At 38.1% G+C, this 27,866-nt stretch overlaps 1 protein-coding gene across 1 annotated transcript in view; it reads left to right on the forward strand.

Moving 5' to 3' along the window:
• The first annotated feature begins 1,654 nt into the window (after nucleotides 1-1,654).
• The window catches only part of xpr1a (xenotropic and polytropic retrovirus receptor 1a), a 61,570-nt gene continuing 35,358 nt past the window's right edge, over nucleotides 1,655-27,866 (forward strand). Inside the window, exons 1-2 of the mRNA XM_007552691.2 lie at nucleotides 1,655-2,073; nucleotides 7,172-7,223. Coding sequence (XP_007552753.1) covers nucleotides 2,005-2,073; nucleotides 7,172-7,223 — 121 coding nt within the window. The 5' untranslated portion in view covers nucleotides 1,655-2,004. The remainder of the gene's footprint in view (nucleotides 2,074-7,171; nucleotides 7,224-27,866) is intronic.

The following is a 27,866-nucleotide window of genomic DNA, read 5'->3' on the forward strand; positions in this document are numbered from 1 at the left end:
ATCAGTGTACCACCACAAAAATTTTGAAACAAAAATTTATTTATAACATCATCTATCTACTTTTATTCAAATCAGGAAACGTGCTATATGTTTCCCAATTCTATAAACATAAAACTAAAATTATGCTTCCTTTAGTTTGCACACCATGAATGTGTGTGTTTGTAGTAACCAAAAATGTTTTCAAACAAGCAAATGTGTCTTTCTTGTAATAGAGGGAGAACTTTAGCCTCCTTACAACAAGTTGACTGGCATTGCTCACTGGCAGGTGGGAGAGAAGTAATCTTGTATTATTTTCATGAGCCAACAGATAGAGAAAACATGGAATAGCGGTGAATCTTCACAAGAGTGGCTGGGCTGAGTTGCCTCAGTAAAGATCTGTGTTTATAGCTTCCCAAAGGAAAAGGTTTCCCATAAAATGAAGGCAAAAGGCAACTTTTTTCCACTGGAGCTTTACCTTTAGGGCCCCAGACTCTGGAACTTTCTACCTTTGGACTTAAGTCTTGTTAAAAATATATATTTTTAAATCCACTTATTATTTTTCTCTCTTGTGAGTCACTTTGTGATTTTATAGAATGAAATGTGGTATAACATTTACTAATAAGAAAAAGACTGGGCAAAATGGTGTCAGTGGGACAGTTTAAAGTAAAAAAAAAACTACTTAAAAAAAAAGAAATTCATACCGTCAATCAAGTGTGGTGGTATTGTGATGGTCTGGGGCTGAACATTCAGAACCTGAACATTTTGCTGTAGAGCAGCAAAATGAAGGTCATCTTTGTATAAAACCCAATGTTATCAAATTTGTTGATCTGAAAGGTTTTAATGTGATAAAAAAAACCAAATGAATTAATCATGACATAGCCCACCTTGTTTCAAACAATTTTTCATTGCTGGGAACTTTTTCCACTAGAGCAAGGGTTTAAATCTGACTGCATAATAAAGCTGAATAACCCAACTTTTTAAGGTACGGTAATTTGTTTTTCTTCTTCCACCATCATTAAAGTTTTTTTTTATTTATTGCATCAGTCAAAAATCAGATTTGGAGCATGATGAAATGTTTTTAAAAAGATAAAAGTAGGGGTTGCTTGTTATCCTGTTCTTGTAGAACTTTATAATGGGATACAAACAAGCAAAACAATAACTCAAGCATCCAATTTGTTGTTGCAAATAAAATTGGTCAGTCCTATCCATGATAATTAATGAGATTATGAGTCAATTATAGAAACAAATCATGCAACTCTGTAAGTCTATGCTTTGGCTTTCCTGTATTTAGAGGGAAATTAAAGCTGTAGCATTTAGAAGAAAAAAATAATATGATCAAATAAGTTCATTATTTTATGCTTAGTGAAATTTATTCTTCTCTAGACAGTAATGTTCTAAGCTAATGCTTAATTAATTAGTTATATTAATTCACTTGTTTAGTGTCGAACCTGAGCAGGTGTTTTATCTGGGAATTAGCTGCAGAAGAAAGGAACTCTTCTTCATTCATAGAGTGTAACATAATTTCTGTTTTTATTGCAGACAACTCTCCACACTGCAGTATAGAAAGCCTCTATAAGGACACATTTAAAAGTAAGGAGTAGGTATCTGGAGTAGCAACAGTTATCCGGAGGTCCCAGCAGCGCCCGGTGCCAGAGCGCGCCCTGCTGACGCAACCACGTCAGTGCTGTTCACTGCATGGCCGTCAGCAATGTCCCCAGAACGTCCCAGGGAGGGACCGAGGAAAGTCACTGAGCCAGCCTCACATTGTGCCGCCGGGCCACCTGTTAAAGAGAAGCCGCTGTCACCGCCTTGGTCCCCGTGAAGTAGCATGCGGGACGGGATCCGCTCGGAGCGCACTGCGTGGGACGAGCCCAAAGTGAAGTGAGAAGGAGCGGAGAGAGGCGCGCTTCCGCACCGCATGTTGAGCCAGCAAGTTGCCTGACAGAACAAAAGTCGCGTCGACGGGGAAGGGGAGAGACGCTCTCGGATTTAACAGAGCTTTCCAGGGACACTTGTTTCGGCAAAATGAAATTCGCGGAGCATCTTTCGTCCCATATCACCCCAGAGTGGAGGAAACAATATCTTCGCTATGAGGTACAGTCAAATTCAAATTGCAGGCTGTTTAAAAATAAATGCCTACTGGATGAAGACACAGGCGAAGATGTATTATGTTTTTAATGTCTTCAAAGAAACTAAAATACAACAAAATTATCTTTTTTTTTAAAGCACCTTTACGTATTTTTTAAATGTATATTTACTTTTGAAGTTTATTCTTCTCTTGAGGCCAATAAAAGACTGGAAAGATAGGAGATGCCCTATTGTTTATGGAGGGGGAATTGACTGCGGTTAAGAGCCAAAGGGAGCATTCAGGGTTTATTGTTGGTAGCTGAATGTAAAACACCTGAAATTAACTATTCAGCCTCTTTACCAACTGAATTCCTGATCAATATCTATTGTAGAAACATTTTTTCTTTCATTTTGGCCATTCCTAATATTGTATTTGTGCAACTATACATTTTTTTCTACATAAGCACTCTCTTTTATTTCAGATCCCAGGAATAAACCTTGAATTTTTTTGTTTGTCTAGTTGATTTATGGGGTTAGCTCACAATTTGTGCTGTAATTTGTTGCAAAATTGGCAATTTACACTACCAATTATTAATTTTTTTTATCATAATATTAAAAAAAAAACAGAAAATCATGTCTTTTTTCTCATTTGTTATAGACATTAGTAATAATATTGTTACATTTAAGCAGTGGTAGTTAGCTCTATAATTATAAGAGTGTAATATTTTTTGTCAGAAATGTCTGCAGCCATAGAAAGGTAGATCCTTGTTAATACTCATGCTCTTTGTTGAGGGATGTACAGGACTTGGGGAGCATGCTATTTTTCACAACCTACTTCTTACCGGAGAAGCTTTGGTGCAGACATGCTGCTCAGTTCCATTTAGCTGTATGAATTATAGACAAAGACCCTGTTCTCGTCACCCTGTGCAACCTACACCCCAGACTCAACAGGAACTCTCTGCGGCAGTGTTATTTTGGTAACATGCACTGGATATTAATATTAAGTTTGGAAGTCCCTTCAGTAGGCATGGAGAGCTCTCCATCTTGAGGCAAATGACATGCTGCCGTGTTCGTGTGATTAACATGTCTTTAGATAAACCCGTAAAGGCGGAAAAAAAAGTTGATAATTTATCAAATGCAGTGGGAAAAGGTTCATCCTAAAATAAGTGCTATATTTAACAGAGTTATTAATTTATACACATGCACTCCAAGGCTGTGTAGTGTCGCTACATGTATATGGGGAAGCACACCGAGCTTGGGGACAGATGCATGGCCATACCAGCCATTTTACACCTCCAGTATTTGCCAAAGCACTCACTGACCTGAGATGGATGAGGATAGATTTTTTTTTTTTTCCCATTTTCCGTGCTCAGGCGTAATGCTCATAAATGGTTAGAATTTTATGTTTACATTTATAGTGGTGTTATATTTTGGCCAAATACAACGAATACCATAATAAAATAAATGTTATAGCTGGTTCATTTAATGCACCATATAAAGACATGGGTGCGCTAGAGATTCTACTCAATCGCTTATTTAGAGCTTAAGTAAATATATCATATTTTTAGTAACCGTAGTCTATAAATATCTTGTTGAATATTTGACTCTTTTTTGTTGTAAATAGTTAAATAACAGAAATGCTCTCATGTTCATGTTCTTTGAGTTTATCTCCAGTCTAAGATGCAGACTGTGGACCAAGGATGTGTTAGTGCCTTGAAGCCTTCAGTCTTTGTCTGACCTGTAAACACCATCAGCACTTGAGTGGGTGGCAGCTCAATAGCTGCTCTGTGCTGATCATGGGCAACTCAATTAAAGTCAGTATATAAGTTCAAACAGGTAAAAACACAATTTGAGTCATTCTCAGTCATTCAGCAAATATAGGTTATTGTTTATAAACTAGAATATCCACAGGGTGTCTGAGAGTGTGTATTCTCATGCAGAAAACATCATTTCTGTAATGTTATGCAGTTGTCAGTATTAAACGATACACTAACGTATTGTCTCAACAGTGCAGGTGTTTATTTGACCAGGACACAATGCAGAAAAAGCGACACCTGTTCACGTAGCTGTGTCTTTGGTTGGGTGGAATATTACAGCTGTTCAGATCCAGACTGAATATAGTTGTAGGTGACATTCTGTCTCCTGTGTGCTGACATTAATTAACCCACTGCCCAGTTTTCACTCTTCATTTTTTTTGTGTGTGTGCTCTATTGTGTGGGGAAGAAAGAAAAAACATACGCGGTCTGGGTAGATTGGTCAACCCGTTTCCATGCAGATTAGAGAAATGCGGCAAAGTGAGTGTTCTGTTCTTGCAAACAATGCCTTTAGTTGGTGAGGCACTTCATTCAAACGTGGGAACATTGACAAGATGATTGAGCGATGGAATAATTAGGTGTGTGCTTTACCCTGTGGGACTGTAGGTATAAACCTGTATGCTAAGCAGCTGCTTGTTATGTAGGCACATGTCCTTCCATCCCAAGAGTTTTGTCCAGAAGGACAGTAGATGTATATTGATGAGAAAGATTTTTCCTTTAAATGCAAATCTTACAACGAAGCAATTAATTTAACCTTCTGAACAATTATTGGATTTTTTCCCCTACATTTTACATTCAATATGGAGGTGAAAAAAATAGCCAGATGTGATGACAACTGTTGAATGTACTTGTATTTTGTCTAGCGGTGGAGTCTGAAAAACACCATAAGAGATAAAGATGTAGGTATGTTTGTGTGTGGGCGAGAGAACAAGGTCTTTATATGCATTTGGCTGTTCCGTCTAATCATTCCTGAAAACCCAACGAGGAGGAGGAGAAAGCATGACTCCTGCTTACAGATTACAAACCAAATTACTGTCTCGATTTAAACTGAACATAGATGTGATTTCACTAGCTTGCTGTCTGTTCAAAGGTCAAGCATTGCACCTTGCCTTTATCTTAATTAGACTGAGTATAGTGGTTTAGGCTTCGTAACAACTACATAAATTATGTATTCTGAGCAGTAGAAATGTTATTCATATGCAGAATACTACAGTATGACCATTATGTATACAACAAGCATTGCATGGCAACTGCTGAGAGCCCCCCTCCTTTCTATACCTCCCTCCTCCCTCCCATCCTCACCTCGCCGTTCCTCCCCCACTGGGAAGACATCTGGTCCCTTACCAGACCTGCCCTCTGCACTCCTCCTCCCCTCTTTCCAGCCTCTCCTCCCATCCTCTCCACTCCTCTTAATGTACAGATCCACTTAGACACAGAGCTGCCGTTTTAAGTGATCCATTGGCTTTCTGTTTGAGCCACAGATCTCTTCAGGCCCGGAAAGGGTCACTTGCATGTGATTATATAGCTGTCTGGCACTGAAATGTGTTGGTTAGTTTAAATTCAACACATTGCGGCTTTTTAAGGATTTGTTCTGAAGATATTCATTATGAAAGCCATTCTTCTGCTTTGTGGAGGAGATTTAATCCCAGTACTTGTGCTGTATTTGTGTTTGGTTTAAGTGTGCCACATTCCTGCATGATCATCAAAGCTGATCCTCCCATAATACTTGACTTTGGTATTGTCCACAGGCTTTGCAAATAAAAACGGTAGTGTCTGCTGGATCAACTCAGTTACATTTAAAGCCACACTCACAATGCTTCTTATAACAGCCATGACCTACAGCTTAGCCCTGCAGGTTTATGTCAGATATCAGAGTTTCCCATATATCAGTTGGTAGGTGTTTTCTAGTCTTAAGCCAACCTATGACATTCCCTATATGTCTGTAGTGGAGAGTGTAATCGCTTCATCTCTTCTGCCATCATCTGTTGGACAGAGCCAGTGACTTAGAAAGACTAAACAACCTGATAAACGGTTTCAGTGACTGCTGTGGAAGCTCTGGAAATGATGGTGCAAAAAAGGATTCTTCATAAAATCTGTAAAATTATGAACAACCCTGAGCATCCTCTTAATGAGACTACTTTCAGTCAGAGGCTTCTTCAGGTTTGCTGTAATACAGACTGCTATTGGAGATCCTTCCTGCCCAGCATCCACAACAAGTCTTTGAAGAACCTGGGCTAATATGAGTTACAACAACATTTAATTTCCCTTTTGGATCAATAAAGTATTTTTGAATTTGAATTCAGAGTGCTCCAATGCTACTTAACAAAATGCTTAGTTCTTGGTGGACGCTTCAGTGTCAGAGCTTCCGTCTGCTGCCGTTTTGCGGGTGGGGGGGACATTAGTATCAGCTATCAACAAGCCTAATGCACTTTGATTCTCACCCACACATAGGATTTCCCACAGTGCTCCCTCACTGCTTTGTTGTTAAAAAAACTCAAGGATGAAGTGACAGCAGACTCTTTTATAAATAAACCTAGGTTTTGGCTCAGCACTAGAAGTTTCTCATATGGATGTACATATTTCTGCATCTTATTTAAAAAAAATTTTTATTATGAAAGACTGCTTGAGGGAACATATATTATTTCCTTTTTCAAATGCTTAGATCTTAAAAGCTTAGATAACTAAAACTTTCCATTTGTAAGTTATGTTACCGTCTGCTTGCTGCAAGTTTGCTGTATCTCTCATGAGGAACCTTTAAAATATGCTGAGGCTCCGTGCTTGTCCATATATGCTCCTTACAGAAGCAGTATTTTCAGTTGAGATGTCCCACAACTTTAAATACTCCTGTTTACTGTGGGGGGGAAGAGTGCCCTGTGTACAGTCACAGGGTTTTGGTTACAGCAAATATGAAAGGTTCTGTGCTGATCCATAGTGATGGTTGCTTGTGTCATTATAGAAATTTAAAACATGCATTGAGTCAAATCTGTATTTATAATTGGTAAGCAGTATTTCAAATGGAACAGCAGATTGAAAACCTTTTACAAATAGTTATTAAATGATCAAATGATGTCTGTCTGATTGGATTGGACTTGAGTGACCTGAAGTGATTAAAACTGAATCTCAATTGTGTATACATTGATATAAATTCAAGGCGTTTGTCTTGTCAAGACTCTTGAGGTCGCATTTTGTGTACGAATTAAAAACTTAACTAAAACACAGAGATGTAAACCTTAAGCAAACACGAGTTCTTTCATGTTTTCTGGGTGCATGTCTGCAGCCATCCATCATTTTAACACTCATGTCTTCACCAGGCCTTCAAGGAAATGCTGTACTCGGCCCAGGACCAAGCCCCATCCATAGAAGGTAAGGACCCTTGCTGTTTGGATAAACAAACCCAAACACACAGACGGGCAGAAACACTCTCAGACACACTTACATGCCCCCTGTTTGGGCATCCCCAGAATAACAGCCCTTCATCTGCTAAAAATAAATTCAAATTACTGCTAACTTGTTGCCACACTCTACACTGTGTGACTCAACAAGACCAGAGTCAATTATTATATCATTACTGTCTGCTTTACCTTCACTTTGTTCACTGCTTAAATGAACAGATAACATCACAGGAGAAGATAGAAAACACCTGACTTGTCTTCATGGATGATTGATACAGTTAATGGATACATTTGTTCCGATGTTTATTTTATTCCAGAATTGGTGGGAAAGTGAATGTGTCTGTAGCAAATACATGTATAACTGTTAAAATATCCTATATTGTTTAGAGCCATGCACTGCAGGCCTGAGTGGCATAACAGAACTTGGGTTCAGTGCCAGCTTTGCCGAGCATTGCTGCTACCAGTGCAAAGATAAGAAAGGGCACTGGCTATAATTACTCTGTGCCGCTGGATTGCAAGAGATGTGTACTGAGGGAAAGAATTCAAACCATTTGCTTTTTATTTCAGATGGCCATTTGTGGAGGTAAACAACTTTCTTTAGTTGCAGGGTGGATGTGTACTTTATGACGACACGGCTGCACCGGCTGTGACTGACAGAGTGTGCCAGATCCAGTAGAGAAAAAAATAGTACTTGACCTACATGTGGCAGCACAAACATGACTCCTGCCATTCTCTGTTATCTGTATTAGATAAAATTGTGCGGTTGGCTCACTTTTTCAGGTCCCCTCATAGAGCTGCAGCTCTGCTCACTGTGCAGACCTGATATGGAAGAGAGTGATGTGACTCTTTCCATGAGCAATAGAGGTGCAACATAACCTCACTGGGATGACCAAACTTTCAGTTTGTGTGAAAGCTGGAGTGTGAGCTAGCTTGATAAAATCAGTTTCAGAAATTTGCTCATTTGTTTTTTGATTGCTGCAGGTGTAAAATGAGACCTTTGGCATGCGTAATGAGAATTTCTTGATGAAATGAGATTTAAATATCACATGATTTTAAAACCTGCATTTATTTCTGGAATAGACAATTCATGCCTTGATGGTAACATATGAGGCCTGTCTATCGTTTGACTAGTGTCTCTAGGAGCTGCAGGGCAGGCTCAGTGTGCATGATAGATTATTTCCTGTCCTGTGTATAAACTGTAGTCATAGGTCAATGTTCTGTCTCTGTCAGCCTAGGATGACATACTGCGCAATTTCCTTTGAAAAAATACAGAATCAATCAGTCAACAGAGAAATGTGTCTTCAAGTCGGGTTATTATAACATTTCCAAATTTCCCCGCTCAATCAACCTGATTAATATTCATATCACACTTTTGCACAGAATGTATTTGCATAGACATTAGTATCCTTATTAGCATTTTTTGTGTTCAGGGTTTTTTTTTTTACTGTTGATTAGTGAATTTAACAGAAGTTGAGTTGATTTTGTCCATTTTGCTAATCAATAGGATGTTTGTTTTTGGATTAGTGTATTTAATTCCTTTAAACATTCATCGTAATATCTATAAGTCTTAACTTAATGAGACACAGCAGGGTGTAAGTGTAATCCTAAGATGACAAAATTAAAGTACCAATATACTTATTCCATATGACTAATATTGCAAGATAAAATTTGTTTCTGAAGATATTAGACAATTCTCATTTGTTTTGGTATTGTCAGGGGAAACAGGCTGTAATATAAGCAACAGCAGAAACAAATAGCATTATTGAGCCCTGAGAAATACATTCTCCTGCGCCTTGGTTTTTTTCCCCTTTTCATAAGACAAATAAGATCAGCATGTGTTATTAAATATAGACTGACTGCAGCACTTTCTCTTACATTAGATTAAATTTAAAGTAGGACAAACCAGTCGATTTTCTTAATACTTTCATTCTTTTTTTTTATTTTTGTAGCAAACCAGTTTGTAACGACGGCAGCAAAAATGGGAGTTTTGAATTCAGAACTATTACATCACTAATTGTGCAGTTTAACAAAATGCATGGTGCTTGAACAGTTTAATGACCACTGTATTACATTTCTAAAATGTCCTTTGTTAGAGGAATACAAACATACCTGGTTGAGTAAAAAAAGATCATAATCCTGCTTATTTTACTTTCTACTGAAGGTAAAATTATTTAACAGAATTTCTGTCTTCCTATTTTTTTTTGTCTTTTTTCATGCTTCAGCATTTTGATATTCAGAAAGTGTATCGTTTGCCTGGGGGAGACAGTTTATTGAATTATAAGAACTTGCTCACCCACACCGTTTCTTTCCTGGATACCCTGCTGCAGCTGATTAAGATGTGAGCGGTGCAGTAGTTGGTGAGTGCTTAGCAAAGCGCATTTCAAAGCCTCCTCTATCTAAGTCTCCTTATATTGTTAACAGATTGGAAGACTAGTGATGCACAATATTAGGAAGACAATAACAACCATCACTGCAGTGAGCGTGTGCAGGAATACAAAGCAGAAAACCAGACCCAAGTAGTGTTCTGTTAACCACTGCATTTAAAATAATTAAAATATAATATCTGTTTTAAATTACTTCATGATCTTTTATCCCTCAAGTCTTTATTCTTAATGACCCCATTTTCTTTGGTCCATGTATAACTGTAATTAAAGCACACCTGTCATGTTTTGAGTGCCAGTGGAAAACAGAGAACAGCTGGTGCCCAGTCTTCTATCCGTTGGAATGAGCTAAGCCAGTTCAATCACCCAGATTATTACGTAGATAAAAGTGCTATGATATTATATGCAAAGCTTTAAGATGGATCTGCATTCTGTAAAGGTGTGAAGTAGTATCTGGAGCAATGCTCAGATTTATGTTGTGTTTTGGTATTGAAGCCATTCATTTTGTGCTTCATTCATGTGTTCATTCACTGAGTCTTTGTTTCTACCACCACCCTCTTAATGGCCAGTGCATTGTTTTGATGTTATCTGTGCAGGGCTGTGCTGCTTTGCTGAGCAGTGGATTTGATTATTATTGATGGTGCTGGTTTATGCACAGTGAAAGTGAGCTTAATTCTCAGTGTTGCTATAGTAGGGTGCCAATTATTAACATGGACATCCACATTTTTAGCCTGTAAATGATTTTCCAGTCTTTATCCCATGATTGATGACCATGTAAGCCACAACCAGGAAAACAGTATACCTCAAACTATTATTAACTTGTTTTGAGTCGTATGAAATATTTGACATGTAGGGAGTGTCCACACAGCTGCACATCTGTAAAATAGCAACATAGCAACATTTAACAAGCAAAGCTTGATATAGTTGCTTTCGTTGTGTCTTAAAGAAGTTCCTACCTATTTCCTAAAGGTAGGAAAAATTAAACAAACAACAGGAAGGGTTGTCTTCCCATGGAGACAGAAGTACAGATGAATAAAACCACTCGTCAGGTGAGAACAAACCGACCTCAGAGTCAGACGTTCATCGCTCCGTCTTGGACACCTGTTCCATCAAAGCCATCAAAGCTTCCTGCACTGCAACTTGTTTTTGTTCTCTCAACTCCCATAAATGTATAGTTCCTCTCACTGGCTGTGATAAAGCTTTAAGAAAAATTATTTTGGGAGTGTCTTTAATTTTCATTACTGTTACTGTTTTTTTGCACAACCAAAATGTTTCAAAACATCCCAGTTTGTCTAACTTGTAAGAAAGGGAGGTGTGATGAAGGGTTTTTAGCCAATGACGATGTGCAGCAGTGTGTGTGGGACAGGAAGTGCCATATTACTCTATGTTCTGTATGAGGACTGTTGTCAGCTTCTCTGTCATCTACTTCTTAAAGGATTTTAAACAGTAGGAATGATATGATAGAACATTTTGCTGCTTTTAAAAGCATGACTTGTCTTAGCAATTTCTTGGTATATCTTGATTTACTTGGTATGTTATTACTTGGCTTCTGCCTTTTTGGCACTGTCTGTCAAGCTTTAAACTCTAAACAGAAAAGTCAGCCACCACACTCAAGCCTACAGCCTGGCCACTTTGACCAGGTGCCAATCTAAACCATTTCCTAAGGGATATTTTTGTGTTTGTGTCTGGACCTTTTATGCCTAGTCAAAGCACCAGCATGAGCAATGAATATAAATCATGGTAGCCGTTTTCTTATGTGGCTGTCCATGGTGTTTGCTCGCTCGCCATTTTGTCTGCTGTTTTCACACCCATGATGAGGGGATAGTTGAAAAGCTGCTTGGCCGTATAATACAGAGCTGATTGTTATTCTGCATGCATACATGTGTGAACAGCCGCTGTTATTACTGTTCTTGTTCTTTGTTGCCGTCGTCCTGCGCCCCATGTGGAAAATTACATTCCAATTTATGTGATAATTTTTTTTTGAGCTTCAAAAAACTTTTTTTTTTGCTCAGATGTACATTTAGAAATACTGATGCGTAATTTCTCGTTCTTTTAACTCTTTGTGTCAAAAATGAATTTTATCCATTTAAGATGAAAACAAAGTGCACATAGTTGCATTAGTACATCCAAGATCCCCGGAAATAAGCCTAGTTGAAGAAAAAATGTGCACATTGCAACCAAAACAGACCAGGATCATGTTTGCGTCTGCAGTTGAATTATGAATGAATAAATATTTTCAGGTTCCCTAAACCTAGCACTTGAGATAAAGCATACACACATCTCTGTTGTTATACATACAGATAAACCCTGGCAGGTTTTCCAGAGGTCAGCCAGTCAGTGAGATAAAAAACAGAACTGGAAGGGGGACATATGGACATGCAGACAGACAGGTAGACAGGCAGAGGAGGGGGTAGTGGGACAGTAGTTTGGCAGCCATGGTCTCCCCCCAGCTGCATTATTGATAGCTTCTTTGACAAGCTGCTGCTCATGCTCACCTCAAGCACTAACTGGTGGGTTTTTGTGGGGGTTGGTTCCATGTGTGGTTCTTAATCACGGTGCCACCCAAGTCAATATAGTCAGAATGAATCAGTCTAAATCCACAGAATGCTCTCTTATATGGCTCAAAAAGCAAGTAAACTTCAACTCCTAGGCCAGTTTTGAGCTATGGAAGTTATATACTAGTCATTTGATGAAGTCTCAAAAGGGAAAAGATGCAGCAGGATCTGGGTCAATACAAATCTAGGATTGCTTTTCCAAGGTCAGGGACTCATTGAACTGAGGTAACGAGCAATGATAAAGGTATTGAGTAAGAGCGTAATGAAGAAAGAGTGAGAACAGTCTGGGCTTTGTGCTTGCCTTGATGGGTATAAAAATAATAATGGTATCCATTTAAAAATAAAGGACATTGATAGCAGTTGTCAGGGTTTTGTGTGGATCAGGAAAATGAGACAGAAACTGAAGGAAAGGAAGCAAAATCCTTTGCACAGCAGAGAGACAGACTGAGTGGGAGGTCTCTGGGCACATCTCCAATGCATGTTGCCCTGCATTAGCACTATAGCCATCCCGCAAGAAGACGGTGAGAGAAAAAGAACCTCAGCAGATGAAAGTCTTCTATCTGTCCATCCATTATTCATCGATGAATTAGATCGTGCATGAATGAAGTTGAGGAGGAGAGAGGAGGAGAAAGAGTAACTGAGGAGAAAAGGATTGGGTTTGTTTAGATAAGATCATAATGTTAAATATTAAACGATTTAAAAAAATGAATTTTTTTTTTTAGATGTGAGGGTTTCTACCAAAAAGAGCAGGTTGCTGAGAGGAGGACACATGAAAGAATGATCATGATGTGGTGTATTCTGGAAAGGCATTGGGTGAGGGACCGAGGTGAAGGAAAGGGTAATGATGCTCAAAGGAGTAGAGGTCGTTATAAACCTTTACACCTCCTAAGCAGAACTATGAGGGTTTCTAAGGCTCATCATGGGTCCTGCACTCATGGCTGTTCCCAGTTAGCACTTTATGTAGACATTCAGGACATCTGCACTTCTCTGACTGAAATGCTGGAGGGAATAAACAAAGAAGTGCAAATGGAAATGCTTTTCCAACTATTTTCCACATACTATTAGACTGCAGTTGTCATCTCTTCAGCCACAAAGACAGAAGGTGCAGAAGTGCTCAAAGAGATGTAAAAAAAAAAATCTGTCCATCCATTTCTATACCTGCTTGTCCTTGCAGGTGCAAGGGGAGCTGGCGCCTATCTCCAGCTATAATTGAACCTTGAACAGGTCATTAGAGCAACACAGAAACACACACAGGACTGACTTGGTACATATGCTGTAATAACGCTTGTATCTTTTTATGAAGTATTTTCTTTGTTCCAATAGGAACACAATTCTGTAAATGTGAAATAAAATTAAAATACAGATTATTGGATTTGGCTGCCATGTAGCCCAGTTGGAATCAAGTATTTGAAGCACCAGTGATCTCAGCAATCTCATGCATGGTAGGCATGTGAATATAATTAGATCTGTCGTTGTTGATTATTTTTCATGTTTTAGCACTTCCAGAGCCTGCAAACTGTAAGGTAACCACAGTTATTAGATAAGTTGTTTCATTAATCAAATGTTAAGAATCTTAATTGACAGCTTTGGCTGCCAGCCAACAGGTCAGCAGCCTCTGCAGGACGGAAGCTTGTGAATTTATTGTAGCAATTAAAACAATGTGCTGAAAACGAATTTACAGCTTTGGGTGTCATGTACACTACTCACATCACATCTGTGTTTTAACAGACCAGATGAATGGTTAATAGAAAATAATGCAAAACAGGAGATAATGATAGAAAATACACACTCATGACTTTGTATTTCTTTATCTTTGGTTTGGTGTTTTCACATCCAGTGTGTCTTTGCTCTATGCCACGCTCACATACAACTTGATAAAATAGGTTTTCACATACATGCGTTTAGTGCTACTCACGCTCACAGAGGTAGCTGCTCTATGTAGAGGGAGTGGGTGTGATTGTGAACCACGGGTGATGACAAGAGCGCCATATGCTGATGTATTTTTATTTTTTCTAGTGCTCTATAAAGAGGAAAACCACTTACTTGTTTTTTTTTCTACAAATGTTCTGAGAATAGTAGAAAATCTTAATTGATAGAAACAACTGACATCCCCTTTTAAATGTCTAATCCTGGACTTTGTTATTTTTTTACATTTCTCAGCTCATTTTATCTGTTTTGATTAAAAAAGTTGCGTTTCTCATGAAGCATGCTGGCCGTATGGTTTAATTTATTCTTTATGTGTTATTAGGTGATTACTGTCTCTGGAGAGAACTTGTTTCAGACTGGCTCAAAGGCATGAAAACTTGGTTATGCTGGAACATCACATTGCTCTCTTTTTTCATCTTTATAAAGCAGTATTGCCGCTCAGATGATTATTGGGCATATTACAGGTGTCACCGCCCCCAACTGACAACTATTACCCTGTTTTCAAAATTATTACAATGACCTTTCCTTATCTACTGATGATTACTGCACAGTTATTATATTTTAACGAGATTGACCTCTTGAAAGTCAAGGGTACACAAGATGAATGCATGCTTGATTATTGGACTTTAAAGGTGGCATCCAGTTCCTTGCAAAAGTATTCATATCGCTTGAGATTTTCCTCATTTTCTCACCTTACAACCCAAACCTCAATGTATCTTATTAGGATTGTATGTGATGCATCCACACAAAGTAGTGCATAATTGTAAAGTGGAGGGAAAATTATACTTACTTTAAAAGCCTTTTGTCTTAGACTTCTAAATAAAACCCACAACTTTTTTTTCTATCAATTAAAATTTTGATAAGAAAAATAAAAAAATAAAAAACATTGAATTTTGCTGAAGAAAATGTTCAGCAAGTGTGACTACTTTTTTAGGGCAATGTTTTTGTCATTCTTCTGGATTTAATGCTACTTTATTTTATTCTTTTCTGCCTCTGAGATGAATGGAGAGACGTTCCAAAAGGAACCAAAGTCAGTGGGAAGTGAGGGAGAGTAGAGGATGCTAGAATGAATAGAAAAAAAAGAAAGGTGACATTGGTGATAATTGAAGGAAAAGAAGCTAAATCCTGAGGGAGCCTCTATTCTGAGATGTTACATCTACTTGTATAAAATATGTGAAAAAATGAAAGCACAGGAAGAGCCTGTCAGGAAGGAGTTTGATCAGTTTTGATTCCTTTTATGTTATCACTCTTTTCCATTTTTGTCAGTACTGTAATTTAGCTTTAACTTGTATGAGGAGTAGGGTTTTATTCAGCGAGTAGAAAATTATTAGTCTAGATTTATTTCTTCTCTTATTTACCCTGCATCATCTTATAATCCTGAGACCAGAGGAGAGAGATCAATAATTCACAACTATTGTTTCCCCCCGGACAGCCTGTCTGTCTTTATATTAAATGATGAATTATTAACAATGTGTGAGATGGGAAATCTGCTGAATTTCCCTCCTGATGCCCATGAAATTAAAAAAAAATTTGCTCTGGCACTCAGAGGCAGCCATAAGATCACAACAAGGAAGTTTTTTAGTTTTATGTCGTATCAGGGAAAGTTGGTGGTGTTAGACACTGAAAGAAACACCATGAAATCATTCCTTAAATCTCACCAACATGTGTTGAGATTTGTGCAGCTCTTCTTAAAATCACCATGTCAGACCATAAGCAGACCAGTGATCTGATGCATATTTTATATTTCATTGTTTGAAAAAAAATGTAATCTGCAGTCTGCCTTGATTATGCGCAGACCTCTGACAATCAAGCATGTTTGTATCTGTTGGTATGTTCGTTGACTTGCATAGAAATAGTCTCAGCAGCAGCTGCATCATTACAGAGACATGAGTCCTGAGCAGTTTTTCAACAGAAACAACTATTTGTGTCTGTTTTGCATTTTGTCTTCAGGCCTCTTCTCGACAAGTGCCATCTGATAATTAGGCCCCCTAATCACACTATTAATATGCAGCTCAATTGAGCAGAGAACATCTTATTGTTCCCCTGATAGGGTAATAGCAGACATTTAATATAAAATGACTACTAAAGATTTGTTTTTTAGGGTTTTGTCTGACAATTAATGTTTTTTTTTTTTTTTTTGTGGACTGGGGTAAATTGTAACATTGTTAATCTCTAAAGAATTTCCTTTTATTGCAGCTTGCAAATGGCATTGTGAAATTATAAAAGTGTTCATAGGGGAGGTAGTGGGATTGTGTATGTTTTAAAATCACAAAAAAAAAATCTCAACCCTAATGTCGCTACTGTTGTGTTGACAGAGAGCTGTGTCTAACTTTTTCTCTTATAGTTACCATGGCGCCACAGAAAGAGCCTGGAATCATTTGAGCCTCATTTAGTCCCCGTGACATTCAGGTTTCAAACACAATAAAGCCAGAACATGCAACTAAAGGGCTTGAGTGGTGTTGTGCATTATAATGGTCTCTAGTGAATTCATAGTGGTCCCTCCTGAAAACTCTGAAAAAACCCCACAGAAAATAGGAAAAAATCTGAATAAAAACTGATACAAGCAATGTAACTAGAATTGGTTGTGAAAAAGTTCAGTATTTTTTGTCACTGATTTCAGAACTTGCTTGGGCCTCCTCTTGCAGGAATTACTGCATCCATGCAGTGTGGGATAGAGGAGCTCAGGCTGTGGTTCTGCTGATGAGTTTTAAAAGGCCAGGTTACTTGGATAGCAGCCTTCAGCTCATCTGCATTTTTGCCTCTGTTGTTTCTCATCTTCCTCTTAACAACCCCATAGAGTCTCTATATGGGTCAGGCTTGGCCAGATTGTTGGCCAATCAAGCACAGTAACCACCATTGAACCAGCTTTTGATCTCTTTGATAGAGTGGGCATCCTGGTATATGGCTGCATTGATTGTGGATTTTAGAAAACACAGTGGATGAATGAGCACCCAGTCATCACTGACTGTGGAAACTACCTATTGGACTTCAAACAATGTGGATTCTGTGCCTCTCCATTTCACAGCCGAGTGTACCAATTGCCTACATTTCTTATGGCAGATTCCTTCATTTCCCACAATCCAAATGGATACTAGCGAGTTTGATGAGGTAGTTGGGCGCCCAGCCCCATTTCTTCTCCATCAGCCACTGCGTACCTGTCAGTGCGACACAGAGAGCGGCAGTCACGCTGTGCGTCCTCGTGACCACTTGTACCTACACCCAATCTTATCAGCTTGTTGTTGCATTCAAAACAGTTTGATGTAAACTCTGTTTCCTACCGGGCAGTTTAATGTGCAACACGAGTATGCGATTGCAAAAACTGACCTTTGCACAGATGTGTCTGACGCATGTCCGCCTTGAGTATGGGCAGACCTGTGCGGAGTGAAGTTCACCTGAGTATGTGGGAGTCTTAAGTCTGCAAGGAGTATACATAATTTTTGACTAACTTTATGTGCTGCATATCATGTTTGTGTGTATATCACATGTTAATAAGGGGCAGACACAATCCTCAAGGATTGGATCCATGCACAGAAAAAATAAAAACGATGTCTAGGTATTATTTGCTGCAGGGGTCTAGGAGGTTTTCAGGAAGGGCAAACACACACACACACACACACACACACACACACACACACACACACACACTTGTACAAGCACACATACAGATCTATCACTCTGATACCGCTGCAGGATTCAGCCATGACTATGTGGTTATTTTATGAATGTGATGAGTGGGAATTCAATTCCCAAGTGCTCACTGCTGTTAGATCCTGTCTGCCTCTTTTGATACACACATTTAGTGAGCAGCTACTCCATGCTGATCAGTGGCATACACACAGTGTGAAAGAATCTCACATGTATGCATCACACACGTTACATGCAATACCACATGCATGCATACTCTGGACAGCATGCTTAAGAATCAAGCCATGTGCCTCGTGTGTTTTCTAAACACCATCTTTAGAGCGTACACTGCACTGCCCAGGTTTGCAATAACATTTATTGGGTCTTTAAAGAGAAGGGAGATCATGAAGTTTCTGGGTCAGCAAAAGGACCATAAAACACTGATTGCTAATCAAAAGTTTGCATTCTTAGTAAACTGAATAGTTTCTATTTGTTATATTGACAGTAGATTTTTTTTTTTCTTTAATGAATGGTGATTGAGGTTAAGTATGACATTCATTCCCCCTTTCTATACCTACTGGAGCATGCATGTACAGAAAGGTACTCAGACTGTTTCTAATGTGCTAAATAGTTTTGTATTTTTTATCTGTCATTGTTTTGGGAAAAAAGTAAACAAGGTGCTTCCTGCTCTTCTAAATCATGTTAATGATATGACACTGAACCACCCCAAGGTCAGTGCCCACCTAATCAGATTGAGTCAGGAAATTGCTCCTAATCTAATAACATTAAGTATTGGATTCCTTCCTGCTTCCCAGGACTGTAAAGGTAAAATGGGCAGTATGACGGACCATTTATGAATTAAGAGTTAACATTACAATGCAAAAATGGAAACAGAACTTCAATGCAGAAAGATGGTCTACAAAACTGAATTAAAAATTGATGGTACTACTTTCTGCAGCATGCATTATTCACTTTGCCTTTGTTTATGCTGATGGCCCAGATGAGTTTCTGCATGTATTGAGAATAATATCAAAGTCAAATGTTAAATGTCACAACTATTCAAAAACAAATATTTTGAATAGGTTTCCTACCATTTTGGGGAAAATGATGTGGTTTCATTGTTTTCCAAAGTAGACCTCCACTAATCAAAATGTTATTTCAAGCCACACTGCTATGACTGGTCATAAATAGTTTATAATAGGAGCAGGAGTGACAGCATGGGGAAAGAGGTGGTATAAAGGGGGTTTATTATTATTTTAAAATAAAGACAAAATTATCACTAGTGATACTTTATGATGTCCTCAGCATCCAAATTAAGGGATTGGTGTTACTAGGATTTCTAAAACAGTAGATTCCCTGTGAATTCTTTAGGACAGGAATGTCCAAAGTGTGGCCCAGTAGGACCTGATCATAATTCAAGAATGATTGTTACAGCGTTTGAAGCTAATAGAGACAATTTAGAAGTTTTTTTTGTGTGTGTCTGTGTGTGAGGTTTTCAATAACTAACTGAAATCTTTCTTAAAGTGGATATATCATGCTTTTAAATCCTTCCTTTAAATGAAAAATATTTGGTAAACACAAAGTATTCATTGTTTATGAATCCTGCTTTTTGATTTGACTTTCTTTTCATAGTAAATACGATCACTATTCAGCACTCAAGAGCACCGGTTACAAAATAATACATTGTGGGGGAGTCTTTTGTTGACTTGTCAATAGTTTTTGTATCTTATGCTTTGAATCAGTTGGTGCCTGGTAAGCAGGACGGTTTGTAAGGAAGAGAATTTAAGCACGTTGTTTTATATTGAGATCTCTCTAACTATAAACATTTAACAAAGCTTAGTACTTTCAAATAATGCATCGAGTTTGAAAACCACTGAGTAAAGCATGATTTGAAACGGAGTGGTTGTGCTGTATTAAGAAAGACTATATTTAAACTAGACACCCAATAGTACTTCTTTATTTTTGAGGGTTTTTTCTTTCATGTCATTTTCAACTCGTAATATTTGTTTTCTGTTTACAACAATCACTTTTTTTTTCCTGTGTTTTGTATCTGACAGTTTCCTTGCATTACACAGCAGAGCCTCAACTGTTTCCCCATCACTTCCTTAGTCATTCACTAAGTCTATTTACATTGTCATCAGTGGGACTTTACACTTAAAACTGGACTTTGCTGATAGTAAAATGGATTCGAGGTGACCTTGGCAGGTGGGCCAGCCCTGCCTGACGGAGGATTTTTCAGATTGGACAAAATGTGTTCATAGGAAACGGCCTTGTTTCATCTAGATTTATCCTCTAGCTTTTAAATAGCTGCCATGTTACAGAAATATGTCTGTGTGAGAATATATCAGTGTGTATGTGCGACTCTTATCGAGAAACTGCAGCTGCTGTTGGGAAAGTGGCATGGTGGCTGGGAGGGACACCTTTATACAACGTTCACACACCTTGGTTTAATTACACCAAGCTGACCAGACATACACACCTAAACAATTATGAATAGTGTCCACATTTTACATTTACTCTCATATGAAGAGCATTAAGGAAACGACATTGTTCAGCTTGCAACTAGTAACCTTTATTTTGTCATCAAGATATTTTCACCACTCTCCTTCTCTGCTGCTACAATCTAAAAGGGCTTGGGCATCAAGGGAAGTAACCAACTGGGCAAATGTATTATTGGAATGCGTAGTGTGAATGCATTTCACTTGAGACATATTAATCTCCTCACTTTTTCATCCAGGCAACCCTTTACAGTTGTGATGTTGCACATCTTGTGATTTTATGTGTTGTGTTCCTCCCTCCTAAGCATAAGGAAATGAAGGATTGTTTCCCCTCACATGTTTGAAGAAATTTTGTTTTTTATTCAATCTCCTTCTAAAACATGTGGTGAGGAATTCAGTGTTCTGCTTTATTGTGACTGGCATGTTACTTTTCTGTGGCATTGCTGTGTCATTTAATTATAATTTCCTTGTAAAAGGATCTGGGAATGAAATTTAAATTCTTAGTTAGCTAATCAAGCAGTAAGGGACTCTGTCAGATTTATTTACAGTTTCCTACAGTGCTTAGTATATACTGTGAGATTCAACAATGATGTTATCGGGTCATTGCTACAATGTTTCAGTTGCAGTTGCATCGATTGTGTTGGAGTGGTGCACGTGTGTTACATGACATGAGAAAATTGCAGTACAGCAGCATATCTAAAATATCGGTGGTAGAAAAACGATGCATATGTTACATGTTACAATGTCAAATTTATTAAAAGCTGATATTGCATTATGTTACTGTCACACGCGTTTCCTACACCATTTAAGCAAAAGACAGATAGGCAATAGTGTGACGGGAATATAATGTTAGTTCCCTGACTCTTTCTGTTATTGGCATAGCCACCCTGTAGGGAAACGGACAGCAGATTTAATCTACAGCTGCTGTGCACTCTCTCAGCATTTGTCATGGTTATAGTAGAAAAGCCTGTTCTCTTGTTCTGCTTAGATTAATGACCTCAGTTTGGACTATTGACACAACACTTATCTGTTTTTATGAGTCCTGTGGCTTCTGTCTATAAACCCCAGTGACACAGGAGCTCACACACTAATAATAGTGTAAGTGAACACTCACAAACACACACACCTGGCTGAGACCCACATACATTTCTTCCTATTATTTCTTCTGTGTGTCTAAAACAATGTTTTTACCCCAGTCCTGATAGATCTGAGCCTAAGCTACAGCAATAAGCAGAGCCGGTATTTTATACAGCAGATCCTCTAAATCTTAAAGCATATTGTCTTTTGATTATTTAATATAAACATAGGAGGAATTTTAAAGGAGTCAACTTTTTTTTAGAAGTATTGTTTGTTCTCTTTTGTGTTTGGCATAAATGATGAACAGTAAAAATCTGGAGTATACGATTTTGAAGAAGTTATATTTGTTTCATAAAGGTGTGTTTTAGATTAAAGTGAAAACATATTCTGTTTTTTTTTAGATGGTTTGACATTTGTTTTTTTAGAATACAATTTTGCTCTTGATTTTGACCCAAACTCTCTAAAAAAAGTTAAATCTTAAACCTTAGCATGTTATTGACATCAACCAAGATGATACAAATATATAATTTATTCCTATACTCTTGTTGTCCTGTTATTATGAATAATTTAATTCAAAATATGTCTGCACAATCTCACTAGAGTCCACCAGGAGTCCATTCAGAGTAAAAATTGGAAACCTTTTCAGAGAAAAGAGGAAAACAAATGTAGAACAACACTGCAGTTACAAACATATTTCCCAACGTGTGTACTTGTAATATTTGTATTGTTTTGCAGCTATGTTGAAGATAAGAGACAGAGAGAATGAGAAAAAGCAGATGCATTGTCCCTGAAGGCTCTACTTCCTCTGTACCTACAGGATCAAACGCAAAGAGAGAACTGAGCATCACAGGAAATGTCAGCCACAGTTAGGATAACAGATTGCCCTGCCAAACTTATGTCTGTCAGAGAGATGGAGCCGATGCTTGTAGACAGTGGAGAAGAAAGTAACTGTGTTGAACACAAACTGGTTCAAACACAAACCGTGTAACATTTATCATCTTGTTACATGCACAAATACAAACCAAACTAAGGAAAGTGATGTTTTACTCTGGAGAGACTCGTGCTTAAATCTTTCAGATCTAGATTAAGCTTAAATGCAGGTTGCAGCATATTGCTATATAGTCAAGCTGCGTAATATATCGAATCACAAATGTTAGCGCAGTTTCAATGTGTCCAGTGTCCTAATTGTAAAAGCTCCTTCAATGCAATATTTGGTGGCAATGAAAGCTCTGCTACCCTTTATTATATTTGTTACAGATTTTAGTGACAAAGATGATAAAGCTCAAGGAAGTGATAGGGCTAATGTGATGATGGAAATAAGAGAAAGACGGGGAAATGTGAGTTAATCACCATCAGTATTGTACGGTCATCATAATACTCAACAATAATATTCCAACTTTATCTTTCTAATATGTTGCAGCCCTGTGGCATATCCATGTGTTAAAAGACATAAAATATTCTAATATTTTAAAATAACAGTTTAATAGCAGAGTTTAAATATTATTGTTTAGCACAAAACTGTGGGTACTTAATCACTGTAGAAAAAGGTTCTGTAATTAATGCTTCATACACAGATTCATTTAGTCTCCTAGCACCTTTAGAGGTACTCTGTTGAGAGTTGTAAGTACTTAGATCTGCTAACAATCAGGTGCATAATGAGTTAGTTGGATGTGATAATTGTGCCCTGTTGAACAGCAGCTGCTTGACACCAGCTATGATTGGCTAAAGTGGAAATTGAGGCTTGCGATTGGTTAGTTGTGGCTAGACTTGGATACAGGCTACTGACGCTTGCTGCCCAGTTGCCTGGAAACAGCCATCCCTCTCTGTGCTAGTGGCCTTGGCAAAATGACAGACAGCATAAATGCTCTGCAGAGGAATGTGTCAATCTGTTGATTCTGCTGAAGATTTCTTTATCAGTCTGTGCTGTGGATATGTGCCATTCCATGAATCACATCTTTTTTTCCCTCATGTTCAGTGTTGTGGTTTAAAGAAAAAAAAAAATACAGTTCAGTGATGAGAAAACACAACAGTGAACCAATAAGAGTACAATTTTTTTGTAGTAGTAATGATTTTAATTCCAGCATCAGTTTCTTTTTTCTGTGACAAGTGGGCTAATAATAGAGAAATGTTTTTTTTTTCTCCTTGACTAAAGGCATTACAAACTCACAACCTTTTTGCTTTCTACTTATTCTCCAAGGATTCTAAACAATTTTGTTCTTTGAGCTGTTTCGATGTCAGGGTCCTTAGCTTCCATATTTTTATTGTAATACAGCCTCCACTTTGAGCAATGCTGCTTCTGCAGTTGTCAGGAAATGGAAAGTCACAAACATCTTCAGACTCACATTCTTGAATTAAATTTTTAGTGCTGGAATTGAGAAACTTTACTTTCATGGCTGTCAGTGAACTTATTTAACTTAAAAAGTCCCAGCAGTTTTTGTTTTTTGCCAGTACAAACATGAAAATACTGCATGAAAATATTACATTTGGTTGGATAGATTTAGATTTATTTCCCTGACCTGACATAGATTTTAGTAACTGAGGTAAGAAAGAAAAAAGACAGACAGACAGACAGACAGACAGACAGACAGACAGACAGACAGACAGACAGACAGACAGACAGAAGAATGTGGATATAGTGTAGTTGTCATCAGCACTACAATATTTACAATATTGCAATTCAATATTGTACAACTCTAGTGAGCCTGTAAACTTTAGGGTCATATAAGGACCTAAAGGATGCAGCAGGTGGCACAGCTAAACTTATATTGTTGCTAAATTATAAAAACATTGTTACTAGTTGCAGTCAAACAAATCTATAGTCTCTGTTAGTGTTAGATGTACAAATTGACTAATTAAAAATAAATATTGGAAATGATTTGTAAATTTTAGTCCCTCTGTCCTTAGTTGACTCAATCTAAGTCACGCCACTCTGTTTTGGAAATAGAAGTCACTCCATGCCAACGTGACCTCTTACGTCAGACACTATAAATAATGGAAAGGAAAAGGTAGAACTAAATCTGAAATTACTTCTGTTTTGGAAGCACTGTTTAAGCTGAGACTTCAAACTGCTGGAACCTGTCAGCCTGCATTGTGGCATGTAAGCACATATTGGTGTCATCATGTCTGAGTCTGCTGTGTTGAAGCTCCCCACCATTTGTAGAAACATAATCAGAGTGACTATTTTCAAACCACATCTCTTTCAGGCGGCTTATTAAATCAATGAGACAGCAAAAAAGTTTTCATCTGAGATCATCCAAACAGAATAAGGACACCAGGACTATATTAAAAGTTAAAGACCTGCATGAGCTTTCAGACCTGAGATCATTATCTCTTTAAACTATGCATACTCTGGCTGGACTCCAGACTGTGGGCCCAACAGACTGCCTACTAATTTGTTATTCTTGGTGGCCAGACATAAAAACTCATGACTGCACATTCTCCTGTACACTTGTGGTCTGTTTTTGTTTGTGTCCCAGTTCCTGCCACCTCACTACAGTCGGCGTGTGTGTGTGCCCTCCAAGGAAGGCATTGGTTTTTCTCTCCGAGTGCTTGGCCACAGATTGCTGCCACACTGTGTGTGTTTCTTATGCTACTGATTTGTATTGCAGTCACATTGCTGTTCTGCAACAATCATCAGATGCTCTTCAGTTCTTTACAGACTTATTTCTAACTTAAAAATAGAGAGATTTTACAAGACTTTGAGACTAAAAGACTTGTTATAATTCTGACATAGAAAGACACAGAGATTGATGTGAGAGATCCACTGTTATTTATGTGCAAATACACAAAGTTAATTAGCCCATTAAACCTAATACACTCAGCGGTCAGCAGAGTGGCCGCTGGAGCATAAACAGGCCTACAACAGATGGTCCTTCTTAGCTGAACTCGAGTTAATAACTTCATTAGGACTTCTCTGAGAGCCAATTGAACACCTTTGTGCTTCACACCTGTTTACATATTTTGTGTCAATGAATGTGTTTTAGTTTCCTGCATATACAACTAAACCTTCCTGCACTTTGGCCTTTATGGGGGAAAAAAGCCTGAAGGCCTCAGCCTCTGGTGTTGACATTGCTGTTGCTACCTCCGTTACCTTAGCCACTCCCTCGCTGATTGTCTCTGAAGGCCACTGACACGCTCCCGTTGAACCCTTTCCTCAGTTGCCTTGACAACTGTTCTCTCACTGGGCGGGGTACCACTCACTTTCCCAGTGATGGCGCGATAAGTGCTACAATTATGTAAATTCTGTCGAAACGAAAGTGTTTTTGCAGATCAATCATTGCAAGCTGAACAGCTCCAAACTCAATGCTTTCAGCTTTCAGCGCTTAAGTTCTATTGATAATAATCCGTCCTGCTTTGTTGAAGAATGGCCTGCCTCCACTTCTGTCCTTATGTTTTCTATAGTTTTAAATTTTGTAATGATTTTGGAAAAATTGTGACGGTTTAACAAAAAAAAAAAAAAAAAGATACAATTTTTAAGTTTTGAATGGAAATGGAAATATTTTTGAATCTCCTACTTCTGTTCCACAATATCTCTCTGCTCTTTAAAACTTTACAACCAAGTGACAGTGTTGGTAGAGATATAGTTTTTGTTGGCTGTGCATGTGTTTTTGTTCTTTTTGAGAGAAATCTTGCCCTCTGGTTCAGCTGCAGCATAGCTCCTCTGAGGCACCTTCTTAGGGTTTACAGAGGCTGTACAGATTTGGCACCGACTCTCCCAGTGTAAGAAGTCTCAGTGTTTCCCTGGAGAGCAAAAGCTTGCATCCTGATTTAGTGTTGACATTCTTCTTTCTGTTGTCTCTGTAGCTTTGCTTCTGTTTGAATCAAGGCTGAGGTTAGCTTTGCAGGGCAACATATTTTTGAAGCCCTACTTTATTTGACTCAAAGCTAAATATGTTTGTTTCTTGTCTGTCCATCTGTCCATCCATCCAGCGATTGTCCAACATGCTCATATTTGCAGGGTTTTGAGGAGGGCATGTTCATTTTTTAATATTAAATATTTATAGAAAATGGTACCAAAAGTGAAAGGGCTGATAAATTAATATGAAAGGAAACATTTATAAATATTTACCTTCAGACATTGCCAAGGCATAATAAAATTGTACATCAGAGATTATTATTTTGTGTGATATTTAACAAAAGATAACAAAGTTAATGTCACCTGTATAATAATGCAGGTAAGTTGTGGCCTTTTTGATGCAGCAGCTCTCCATTAATTAGTTTCCCTATTTTTTTTTATAGCTCTATGTGCTTTTATAATAATAACTTGGTTTCATTTTTAAAAACGTCCTTATAGGGTGTGTAATGTATTACTATTTTAAATTATGGTTAACTAACTTGGAATAAGAAAAGAAAGTTAATCTTTTTGACAGTTGTACAGAGGGTGAAATACTGTTTTTTCTTCTGCAATGTGTGAATCAAGTTGATGTTTAAATTAAACAAGAGTTTATGAGTATATCCATAAGGCAGACTTTTGAGAATGCACCTGTTACTTAAAAGAAGGAGCAACATTTTTACAAATGCTCATGAATATACAATTAGACTCATCAAGATTTTACAGCTAAGTTTTGCTTAATCTACAGCTACACCCTCTATGTGTGAAAATGTATTTTCCACTAGTGGATAACAGGTGATTCACTGAGACCATAGATGTACCGCATGCTTACATGTTTGTGTGTGCATGTGTAAAGGGGTCTCATGAAAGGGCTCTTTTGAACTTCGGGGTAGTGCTGGTCTTTTGTTGTCTGTCTGTTAGTCGCCCACGCTCTCTGCAGCCCCCCTCTCAATCATGCAGTGTGAAGCCATCCTCTCTCTCCTCAACTCCCATCCTCCAACACAGCCACAGGCTCTTTCATCTAGCCTCAGTTGGGCAAAGGAAGGACTATGTGCATGTGTGTGTGCGTGTGTGCGTGTGTGTGTGTGTGTGTGTGTGTGTGTGTGTTTATCTCTACGTTGGATATGTGGTTCTCCCACAGTGGGTGAACAGCAACACAAATAAGAACATTTGACCTTTCACCTCGTGTGTCCTTGTCATTCATTGTATGCCATCAGCTATATGAACATGGCAGCGTTGCTGCGGATTTTACATGAGCAGAAAGACCTACATATTGAACGACGTGTGCCAGCAGTAGGGGAAGATCAATTTTCCCCTGGTGTTCCTCTAAATGGCAATAGAAGTGACATTAGAATACTAATAATCATAATATCATTCCCTGAATGCTACAGATGATAAAGGGCAGTGGAGCCAATGCAGGAGCAAAGCCTGCATTAGAGTCCTGGCCATAGTTTTCTTATTTCACTAAGTATGGTATTTATTGATGTAGTTTTTTTTCCCCAAGACAGTTTTGTGTTCACCAAAAGAGTCTATGGCTGCCTAATATATTGAGTAGACTTCTATTGATCCCTAATTGAGAAAATAGCCTAGTGTTACACAGTTTTAACTTTGGATCGTTCCGCATTATTTGAACTCCAAAGTCAAAAGAAGCTTAGAACCTTCATTTTTCTTTCTACTCATTTAGTATTCTCTTTTACCAAATGACCATTAACCAGACACAAG

Source organism: Poecilia formosa, unplaced genomic scaffold (genome assembly GCF_000485575.1).
Source record: "Poecilia formosa unplaced genomic scaffold, Poecilia_formosa-5.1.2 Scaffold52, whole genome shotgun sequence".
Lineage (NCBI taxonomy): Eukaryota > Metazoa > Chordata > Actinopteri > Cyprinodontiformes > Poeciliidae > Poecilia > Poecilia formosa.